At 34.5% G+C, this 12,078-nt stretch overlaps 1 protein-coding gene across 2 annotated transcripts in view; it reads left to right on the top strand.

Annotated features, from left to right (window-relative positions):
- LOC141493240 (solute carrier organic anion transporter family member 1B1-like) overlaps positions 1-12,078 on the top strand; it is a 71,423-nt gene that overhangs the window by 17,606 nt on the left and 41,739 nt on the right. For both annotated transcript variants that reach the window (XM_074194315.1, XM_074194316.1), the window contains exons 3-4: positions 6,012-6,153; positions 9,367-9,499. In XM_074194315.1, the coding sequence (XP_074050416.1) occupies positions 6,012-6,153; positions 9,367-9,499 (275 nt within the window). The remainder of the gene's footprint in view (positions 1-6,011; positions 6,154-9,366; positions 9,500-12,078) is intronic.

Here is a 12,078-nt window from a genome sequence, read left to right as displayed (position 1 = left end):
CAGTGACACTGATCTCCTGACTATTTCTTGAACAAGATATGTTTTTTCCTCTATTCGAGGCAATTTCTCTTACTATTCCTGTGACTCAAATGATCTTTCTCCTCAGCTCCACATGCTGCTTTCCCTGGCTTCCTTTAAGTCATAACTAAAATTCCATTTTCTGAAGGAAGTCTTTCTCAATCTTTTTAATTCTAGTGATTTTGCTCTACTAATAATTATATAATTATATGAAATATTTATATTTATCCTATATTCAGTTTCTTTGTACATATTTGCTTCCTTGTTGTCTTCTCCATTAGATTGTGAACTCATTGAGGACATAGATTGTGTTTGTCTCTTTTTTTGCATCTCTAACACTTAGAATAGTGCCTGGCACTATTTATGAACTTGAAGATTATTTATTGATTGATCATATAGCTAAGTCTCTACCATTTGTCTTTAGAATAGAAATATGTCATATTCATAAAGCAATAATACAAACTGAGTACATAATTCATCCATTTACATAATCTTTGGATTCTGTTTTCTAACAAGTTCTTTGATGTAATCAATTCCATCTGCCTTTTCAAAATCTAAATCCCAGGAGTCTGGAAGAGGTGACTTGCCAAGATGGGTTATCTAGGCTTAGCATTATCTGTCAAGAATATTTGACTATTGTCAGTAGTAATCTTGAGTTCAGGTCTAAAATAACCCCAATTTTCTCTATATCTTGAGATCATAAAAACACTATTTTGAGAGAGAGAGAGAGAGAGAGAGAGAGAGAGAGAGAGAGAGAGAGAGAAATGTTAAACAGGAAATAATTAACAGAGGGAAGAGATCTGAATTAAGAGGAGGTTAGGAAAGATGTCCAATAGAATGTGGAATTTTATCTGGGACTTAAGGAAAGTCAATGAGATGACTGCACCTGCATTTTTAGGAAAATCACTTTAGTGGCTAAATGGAGGCTGAATGGGGGGAGGAGGTTTGAGGCAGGTACTATTACAATAATCAAAACCTTCGGTGATGAAGGTCTACACTAGAATGGAGGCAGGGTCAGAGGAGAGAAGGGAACATATTTGTGAGATTTGGTAAAATTCATAGGCCTTGGCAAGACCTTGGATCTGGAGCAAGTACAAGATAGTAATCCAAGAAGATGCCCAGTTTATGAACCTAAAGGACTGGGAAGATAATGCTGCCCTCTCCAGTAATAGGGAAGATGGGGGATGGGGTAAGAGATAGTGAAGAATACAAAAAAAGACTCCTAGGTTGTGAGCCTAAGGATTAAGAAGATCATTCTTCCCTCTCCAGTTCAGGGAAGGTAGGGGAGGAGGATTAGAATGAAAAATATATTACATTTAGAATGACTACTAGATACAGTTAAAGAAGTCTGCAAGACAGAGAGACTGGAGCAAGAAAGATAGATTTGAGAATAATCAGCGTAAAATGGTAATTAAATCTATGGGAGCTGATGAGATCACTAAGTAGAAAAGGAAGAGAAGAGGGGCCCAGGAAAAACTCTGATGTATGTATAGTTAGAAGGAATAAACTAGGAGAAAAAAAAGTAAAGGACTCTGAGAAAAACAGTTAGATAGGTAGGAGAAAAAGTAGGAAAGATTATAATCCAAAAAAATAGAGAAAAGAATATCAAGGAGAAGAGAGTGATAGTGTAAAAGATTGTAAAGAGGTCAAAGAAAGTTGAGGATTCAAAAAAGGGCTATTGAATATGGAAACTAACTTTGGAGAGGGTAGTTTCAGAGGAATAAGGAATTGTAAAGGATTAAGGAAAATGAGAGAAAAGGAAGTGGGAGTACTTATGTAAACACTATTTTAGAAGAGTTTAGCTTCAAAAGACAGAAGAGATCTAAATCAAATGCAAGTTCAAGTGAGGATTTTTTTCAGGACATGGAAAACATGGCCATATTTGCAGTCAGTAGGAAATGAGCCAGGAGACAGAGGAAGATTGAAAATTAATGAGAAAATGATGATGACGGGGGGCAATTTATTGGAGAAGATGAGATGGAATGAAATCCCTTAAGCAAGTAGAGGAGTTAGCACTAGTAAGAAGTAAAGCTATTTCATCATATGAGATAGGGATGAAAGAGGAAAAAATGGCAGAAGTTATAGGAGTGGAGGAAGACAGGAAAAGAGGAATTTCCAGATAATTATTTAACTTGGATTTTCCCAACCTATTTTATACTTTTTTTAAGGACTATTGATTTTTCCTTTTATTTTTTTTTCATTGACTGTCAATTGATTAATCCTCTCTTTGTTAATAAGTATTCAGGAATATAAATTTTTATGTCTGCAAGCCAATTTACCTTGAATCTATAAATTCTGGAACAATATCTTGTGATTATTTTTTTTTAGGTTTTTTTCAAGGCAAATGGGGTTAAGTGGCTTGCCCAAGGCTGCACAGCTAGGTAATTATTAACTGTCTGAGGCCTCATTTGAACCCAAGTACTCCTGACTCCAAGGCCAGTGCTTTATCCACTACGCCACCTAACCACCCCTCTTTTGATTATTTTAATTAATAGATTAATGTTTCTTGCCTTTCATCAAGAAAAGTGTATGGGATATTCAAGGAGGACTAATGTCTCTGGTATGACAGCTTCTTAAGCCCTTTTCATGACTAATTATCCATCTTTGAGTTATACATAGTAGCCAATTCTCACCTGTGGTTCCAAGAAATTATAGCATTGTAATGGCCACATACCTTGCCGATGAGCTAAATAAATTGTGGGTAACCCAACAGACTTCAAACTTATCAGTGAAAAAGGTGAAAACTTTCCCCAGCAGAATTGGTAAATGAGAATGGTTTGCTCCGAATGTCACTGACTTTGGTGAAACATCAAAGACACCAAGGTTATCCACTGCATCCTGGGCCATTGTCAGTCATTTTGACTTCTGTCCTGACCCTGGACTTCTATGACACTGGAAGGGAGAGTGAGTTGGACTGATAACTGTGTAACTCTGACTCTCTTAAACACAATTCATGCATGAGTCAAGTTGCACCCCATGTCATTGGCTGTCTTCAAAAATGAATCAAAAACAACAGTCCTATCCAAATCCCAACCCATATGGCTTGGTCTTTCACTCATGCTTTCACTATCTCATTTAGAAGGTGGAACTTTAGCTGGGATTTAAGCAAAGTCATGGAAAGGGCAGACAAGGAAAGGAAAAAGTGAAAAATGGACAGAGAATTCCAGTCATGTGGAATAGTCAGTGAAAATACTCAAAAATTGGGAAATATAGTGTCTTGGTAAAGGATACCAAGGGTATTTGGGTCATTGAACCAAAGAATATATTGAGAGAAAGGGAATATAAGATGTAAGATGTCAGAAAACTGAAAAAGCTGGAGAGATAAGATATGAAGTATTTAAAGTGAAAGAGAAGATTTAATATCTGATCTTGAAGGTGATATGGAAACTCTGGAGATTATTGAGGTAGATAGTGACATGGTCAGACCTGCATTAGTTGAAACATCACTTTGGTGGCACAGTGGAGGATGAAGTGGAAGGGGGAAAGTATAAGATTCATTATGGATAATAAGAGACATTTCCAAAATGCTTTAGTTACCCTTTCTGAAGGAAAAAAAAAACTTTTTTATATTTTTCTCCTGCTCCAGTGAAATACTAAAACATTTTTTTCTTTTTTCATAGGTTTAGAGCTGAAGGGTGACCTAGGGATCAGCTAATCTAAACCTTTTATTTTATACATAAGGAAAATGAGAAACAGATAATGAAAGTAACTTACTGCAGGTCACATAATAAGTGCTAAGTAACAGAACAGACAAATGAGTTCAGGCTCTCTGACTCCAATTTACAAATGATTTACAAAGGTGATCTTTAAAATTGCTTTTAGTTCTAAAGTTCTATAAACTATGAACCTTCATTATCTTTCTTCTTCCTAGGTTGAATTCTGTCTCTTTTTGTTACTATATGGATGATCTAACTCTTTGTCTATGCTTTAGATTCTTCACTTGTAGAATGAAGAAGCTGAACCATTTGGCAAATTCCTTTCAAGTTTCTTGTCCTTAATTTTAATTTTATTTTTCTTCTCATCCTGGAACCCTAAACTCTCTCAAATGAGCCAATACCAATAAGTTCTTTTGGCCACGAATCTTACTAGGAAACAAGATTATCATTATTACACACACACACACACACACACACACACACACACACACACGCTGTGTTCCCTCAGACAAGAAAATAAAAATCACATATGTTGAATGTACTGAAAGAATTCCCTCAAGGTCTGCATCTGGTTTTCACATTGAACTATAACTTTTTGTCATTTCCCTAACAAATTTTAACTGAATAATGTTATAGACAAATATCTGTCTCTTGGTTCCTGGTTATGACTTGCTGTCTTTAAGTCAGCTTAGCTGCTTCTTTCCCTTTCACTTGTGAATTTCTATTAATACATTAGATATTAGGAAAAAAATTGTTTATTTCCAGGGCTGCCTTGGGCCATCTAATTGTGGGCCTAGGAATTAGTCTTTTTTAATTGATTTTAAAATATCATCACAAATGACAAATGTTCAAAGGATATGCAAAGGCAATTTACAAATGATGAAATCAAACTATCCATAGTCATATGAAAAATTGCTCTAAATCATTACTGATTAGAGAAATGCAAAATAAAGTATTTCTGAGGTACCATCTCACACATCTCAGATTGACCAATATGACTGGAAAGGACAATGTTCAATGTTGGAAGGGGTGTGGGAAGTCTGGGACACTAATGCATTGTTAGTGGAGCTGTGAACTGATCCAATCTTTCTGGAGAGCAATCTGGAATTATGCCCAAAGGGCAATAAAAATGTGTGTACTCTTTGCTCCAGCAATACCACTACTAGGTCTATACCCTGAAGGGATCATGAAAAAAGATAAAAACATCAGTTGTATAAAAATATTCATAGAAGCCCTGTTTGTAGTAGCAAAGAACTGAAAATTGAGTGACTGTCCATCAATTGGGGAATGGCTGAACAAATTGTGGTATGTGTGCATTATGGAACACTATTGGTCTATTAGAAACCAAGTGGGATGGGAATTCAGAGAAGCCTGTAAAGACTTACATGAACTGATGTTGAGCAGATGAGCAGAACCAGAAAAATTTTGTACACCCTAACAGCAACATGGGGGTGATGATCAGCCTTAATGGATTGGCTCATTTCAGTGCATTAATAAAGGAAAGTTTTAGAGTACCTGCAATGGAGAATACAATCTGTATCCAGATAAAGAACTGTGGAGTTTAAACAAAGATCAAAATCTATTACCTTCAATTTTTTTAAATAAAAGTGTCTTGGGGTGGCTAGGTGGTGCATTGGATAAAGCACTGGCCCTGGAGTCAGGAGTACCTGGGGTTCAAATGTGGTCTCAGACAGTTAATAATTACCTAGCTGTGTGGCCTTGGGCAAGCCACTTAACCCCATTTGCCTTGCAAAAACCTAAAAAAATAATTTAAAAAGTGTCATGTATTACATAATTTTTCTATCTCTTATGTTTTATTTTCTCCTCAAGAATATGATTTCTCTCAACACAATCAATTTTGATCAATGTATAGCAGGGAAGCAATGTAAAGATTAGCAGATTGCTTTCTGTGAGGGGATAGGGGAGGGGAGGAAGGGGAGGGGGAAATTGTAAAATTCAAAGCCCTCCAAAATAGATAGGTAGAAACTACTATTATATATAATTGGAAAAACAAATAAAATATTAATAAAAAATAAAATATCATCACCCTGGCAACTCTGCCTGTGAAATTATGAAATAAAACAAAGGAGTCCTTTACTGGTGCTATGGTAAGGTTAACTTTCTTTTATTATTTTTCTTATTCCAAGGTTGAAAATTATAAGAAATTATAAGAAAGATAAATGTAATATTTATGAAAGTTGAGTACATTTTTGAGAATTAAAAATGAAAGCCACATTTTGGGAGAAGTAAAAGTTGTCTTAAGTTCTTAAATACGAATACAAAGGCACTTTTGCCTTTTTATTTATCAAGTTTTCCTATTTTTCCTCCCATGAACAGATGTTCATGATAGCCCTAGCATTCAGTTATATTTGCAAAGCACTTGGAGCAGTTATTATGAAAAGTTCTATCATTCAGATAGAAAGAAGATTTGGCACAACATCCTCAGAAGCTGGTTTAATTGATGGAAGCTTTGAAATAGGTAATTTTATTTCATTAAAATCTCTCTGTCTCTGTGTCTGTTTGTCCTGTCTGTCTTTCTGTACCTGTCTCTCTACCTCTGCCTATCTCTGTCTCTATTTCTGTTTCTGTTTAGCTGTCTCTTTCTCTCCTTCCCTCTCTCCCTCCCCGTCCCTGCTCCTCCCCCACCGCCCTCCCACCCTCACTCTAGAAACCCTTATTGTTGCATCATGCAGGTCACTCTCTGAGTAACCTCATCCTATCTTCTTTTTGTAATCAAATTCTCATTCTTTTTCTTTAATAAGGTAAACTGTATTGCTCACAAAAATCATAAAAATTGCCTTGAAAAGTGTACTGAACTTGTAGTTAGGAAGATCAAATGTTTAAATCTAACCTCACTTAGCAGCAATATGATCCTGGGCACAGTATTTAACTTCTCTTAGTCTTAATTATCACATCTTTAAAATGGAGATAATTATAACACCTACCTTCCAGAATGGTTATAAGCATGAAACGAGATATTTGTAAAGTTCCTTGCAAACTTAAAACTCTATGCAAGCTATTATTTCTCATTATTTCCCACTTACTAACATAAAAGTTCTCTAATTCTTCATATTCAAATCTCTGAAATAGATTATATTTTTAAGCACTCTACTACTTGCTGTTCTATAAAAATGAGCAACTCCTAAAACACTGAGTCAGACATAACTCTGGATACCTTCATCTATTAGAATTTCTAGTCAGGCCAATGCTCCACTGGACTGTCAAGGTAGATTTAACTCAATAATTGCTTTCCACAGAATCAGACTGTAATTTTTGCCAAATGAGTTATAAAGGATCTATCATTTGGATATATTTAAATTATATATTTATATATCTAACTTTTGTCATATATTTGATATTTCAAAGAAGTTATTGCATTCCTAAAACTTAACATCATATATTATGGTGAATATACCTCTGGCAATCAGGAGATCTAGGTTCTAGTCAAGTTTTTGCAAGAATCAGTTATGTGACTTGAAATAATATTTAACCTCTGTTAAATTTTTTCACTTATGAAATAAAGGGATTAGACTAAATAATATGTGAAGTGACTTCCAGATCTAGAATTCTAAAAATTTAACCAACCTTGGTTTTCTTCCTATTTCCCTGATCTTATCTTTATGGTCTATTTAATTATTTCTCTTGTCATTTAACTGCACTTTCCCCCCTCATTCATTCTTTATCACTCTATCTGAATTAGATAACTTACTTATTCCAAAGGCTTCAAATATTTAATGCTTCACAAATCTATAAATACTTGATTTCCATGTCCACTACTTTTCTATTTCAACATCTCACTCTATTTGAAACTTAATATATCCAATCAAAAACATAAATTAAATGCTCAATAAAATAAGTTATTAATTCTTCTAATATTCCTCATTTCTGTCAGTGAAATAGTGATATGCTATAGAATATAAGCTTTTAAGGCTAACAGAGTGTTCTTATGTCTTTAAAATTTTTAACAAGCAATATGTTCTACCTTTTCAGTAATCATTTCAATTCTTCTTCACAAAGCTATACTTTTATTATATTAGCTATCAGGCAAACTTTTGATAAACAGTCCATTTTTCTATACCTGACCTTGATTATAGTTCACAGATTTTTTTTTAGGTTTTTGCAAGGCAAATGGGGTTAAGTGGCTTGCCCAAGGCCACACAGCTAGGTAATTATTAACTGTCTGAGAGCACATTTGAACCCAGGTACTCCTGACTCCAGGGCCAGTGCTTCATCCACTGCGCCACCCAGTTCACAGATTTTCAAATGAGTATAAATTATGAGTTCCCAATCCATTGAAAAGCATTTTTTTTTACATCCTGCAAATGAATATTGTAGTCTTGCATGATATGTGACATGGTGAAAGATCATGTTGAAGAATTTCATTTTCATTTGGAAATCTCTGTGATTCTTTTCCTTAAGACTACTTCAAAATATACCAGTACACTTGTTACTGTTCATCATCTTTTTAACAGGGACAAAAATTCCAGTTATACTGAATGCAAAAAAATACCTAACTTGTGTGTATAGTTGTTATAAAATATGATGACTATGCTTTCTTGAACTTTTGATCTTTTTTTTTGTATAACCATGAATACAAGTGTGGATTTCACTAGGGAAAATTACTTTTCTTTTTGCAATATTTAGCACTCCACTATTTATTTTCTTTGGGGAGGAAGGGGCTCAATTGGGTTAACTGACTTGTCCAAGGTCACAAAGCTAGTAAGTATCAAGTGTCTGAGATCAGATATCTCTGACTCCAGGAAAGGTGCTCTATCCACTGCGCCATTTAGCTACCCACTCCAATATCTCTAATTCCTAGATCATGATTAGCATTTTTTCTTCATAGAAATGGTTAAAAGCTTTTCTTGTCTTTTTTTTAAAATTATTTTTGGGGCTGCTAGGTGGCGCAGTGGATAAAGCACCGGCCCTGGAGTCAGGAGTACCTGGGTTCAAATCCAGTCTCAGACACTTAATAATTACCTAGCTGTGTGTCCTTGGACAAGCCACTTAACCCCATTGCCTTGCAAAAACCTTAAAAAAATTATTTTTTGTGATTGTTTTTCTTACTTCAAGAAAACTATACCACCCTATAGAGGAGATAGCAATAACTTCTCCAGTTATTAGATCCCTTGGAAGAATTTGTTTGTATACTAAAGATTAAATGAGCTCATTCAAGATATTGTCTCATTTGGTCATATTTCTCATTTCCAACTACACCTTTCTGATAAGTTTACCAAGTTATTATCCTAGCCTATCCTTATTCAGAAGCTAGCTATTGTCTTGAAATAGTTTGCTAATTCCTAATCAGCAAAATCATTTAGTCATCATAAATAACACATCATGTTCAATCTCATAGTTTTCATGAACACTTGCTTATTTTTTATTTCTCCTTTCTTTCAAATAAAAACTATTAGACTTTCAAGACTCTGTTTAAATCTCATCTCATCCATGAATCCTTTCTTAATCATTATTTCCCCTATTTAGATTCTGACTAATACAATTTTTTTATTTCAAATATGTTCATTTTATGTCTTCAGATAGATTGTAAACTCCCTAAGAAGATAATACCTTTGATTTTCATTTGTATTTCCTTTAGTTGCTACCAAATTCAATGGTCTCACATAACAAGTGATCGAATCATACTATATTTAGAGAATTAAATAATACTGAAATACAATTTTTCTTCTTCCAGGAAATTTAATGGTGATAACACTGGTAAGTCATTTTGGAGCCAAATCACACATCCCACGGATAATTGGAATAGGATGTTTCATTATGGGAATTGGAAGTATTTTAACTGCATCACCTCACTTCTTCATGGGATAGTAAGTATTTAACAATTCCTGTTGTTTAGTTGTTTCAGTCATATGTGACTCTATATGACCCCATTATATGGAGTGATATGCTATATTCTTCTCTAGCTCATCTTAGTGCCCTAAGTAAATAAGTACAATAGAATTCCATATCTTCAGTCTTATTACAAAACAAGATTTCTCTTTCAGAAGGCAGGGTAAACTTTCCACATCTATTACTATAGATGAGTTACTTTTACTGTTTATCTTGGTTTATGAATTATAAACAAAAAAAAGTTTGAGAAATCACAAGAAAGTGAATGAAAAGTTTATAAATTTTTATCATATATATTTCATGTCTGTGTTTATGGTTCCATAATATCAAATAGAATTTATCATTCACGTGAAAAGACATTAATTTAGAAGTTTAACTGAAAAATTAACCAAATTAATATTTTTGCTTGTATTAGAAGTAAAGGGGAACATGGATGAGTTGTTTGGATAATCTCTAAAATTATTGCCATCTTTCTCTAACATTCTGTGCATGAAATGGACAGAAATATCTGTAGTAACAGTATCACATTTTCTTCAATGTAAATTTTGGGGAATAGTTTTAAATGTAGGATTGAAAAATGTAGATATAAATATACCTTTAAAAATCCAAGTTTTTGTAGTTTTAATTTTGTACTTTGATACAGAATATTTACACCAAGTCTATGAAACTCCACAGAGTGAGATACCACAATTTGAAAAATATTCTTCTATTGAGAAAGCACATATTTCCTTAGCAAAGAGAATTGATGGCTCTCTAACTCAATCAAATAATTAGTCAATGATCCTCAACAATTTATAATTCACTACTACTTGCCAGGAATTATGATAGTACATAAAAACAAAGAAACAAAAATAAAGTGTCTTTGCCCTAAAGGAGAATACTATTATAAGAAAGCAATATGTGGAAATAAAATTAATGCAGAATAAGTTCAATGTAATTAGAAGATAATTTGGGAGTGAGACCATTAGCAGTTTAGGGAATCAGCAAAGGCATTGCATACACAGTGATATTTGAGTTACAAGTAGAACTAAGTGAAAAATTATTTGAGATGAATATAAGAGAGATGCATTCCAGACATAGAGATGGAGGGCCATTTGTAAAGAAAAGATGGGAATGAGAGTAATATATAACAAGATTAGAAAGACAGATTTGAGTCAAACTCTGAAACACTTCAAAAGTCAAACATAAGAGTTTAGTTTATCCTAGGAACACTAAAAACCCCTGAAGTTTATTGGATAGGGAGTGAGAGTAGAATGAAGAATGATTAGGTAAAGGGAGATACTTGAAGCAGGAATATCAACTAGGAAATCACTGTAATAACCTACATCAGAGTGATGAGAGCCTGAACTAAGGTGGAAGGTTACTGAGTAAAACAAGGAAATAGAAATGGCAAGACTTTGCAACTGATTCGATGTAACTAGAAATTTGTAAAGCACTTTAACTATATCATCTCATTGGATTCTCAACATAATTTGTGCATTATTATTATTATAGTTTTTATTTTTCTAGATGAGTAAACTGAGATTCAGCTTAAGTTTTAAGTGACCTAAATGAATCTACATATCAAATACACACTAAGTGCTGAGGCAGGAATCAAACCCTTCTTGACTTCAAGTATAGTACTCTCAACCAGAAAATGAGGAGAAAGGTAAAGTGAGGAGCCATGGACAACATTATGAAACTGGCAGATTTTAAGAATGATGATGCCCTCAACAGAAATAAAGTTCAGCAAATGGAAGAAATTTGGAAAAAGTCAGTAATTTTCATTTTGTATACACCGTGTTTGAGGTGCTTTTCTGACATTGTTTGAAATGTTCAATAGGAAATTGGTAATGGAGAATTGAAGCTCAGCAGAGAGAAAGAATATATTTATGTGTCTCTAGCACATGGGTGACAAACCTATTACTAGTATTTAGAAACCATGACTCATGTATAGCAGATTTCAAGTAGGACTACCCTTCTCTAGAGGCTATTTCTCTTGACCACTAATTCTCATTTTGTATTCTAAAAAATTCAAAGACTGTCTTTTATTTCATTATAAATTGCTTAAATTTAAGATTCAACTGAAGGGGGCAGAGCCAAGATGGTGACATGAAGGAAGCATTTCCCAGGAACTCTTTCCCCTCAGAATTCCAAAAGCCAACAAATTATGACTCCAGCCAAAATTTAGAGGGGCAGAACCCACAGAAAGACTGAGTGACACATTTTCCCAGTCCAAGATAACTTAGAAGTTCCATGGGAAAGGTATGTCTCACCAGGACCAGGAATTGAAAAAATTCCCAGTCACAGAGCAGCCCAGGAACAGTTTCAAGGGGCAAAGAGAGAATTCTGCTACACCTGAATGAGTGTGGAGTGAAGGAGTACCTGCCACAGAACCTGCAGTAAGAATTTGGAGAAAGCAGTCTGCACCCCCAGAGCACAGCCCACAGACAGTAAAGGGGTCGGGGAAGACTGCAGAAATTTCTCTGCTCTTCCTTGGGGTAGGACTCTGCTGTTTTACCACACTCAAATCCAGGTTGCAGTTTGGGCTTCCATACTAAGATAGCCCAGCAGGACT

Source organism: Macrotis lagotis, chromosome 7 (genome assembly GCF_037893015.1).
Source record: "Macrotis lagotis isolate mMagLag1 chromosome 7, bilby.v1.9.chrom.fasta, whole genome shotgun sequence".
Taxonomy (NCBI): Eukaryota; Metazoa; Chordata; class Mammalia; order Peramelemorphia; family Peramelidae; genus Macrotis; species Macrotis lagotis.
The sequence above is the reverse complement of the archived record's forward strand: the minus strand, read 5'-3'. Positions and strand labels throughout refer to the sequence as shown.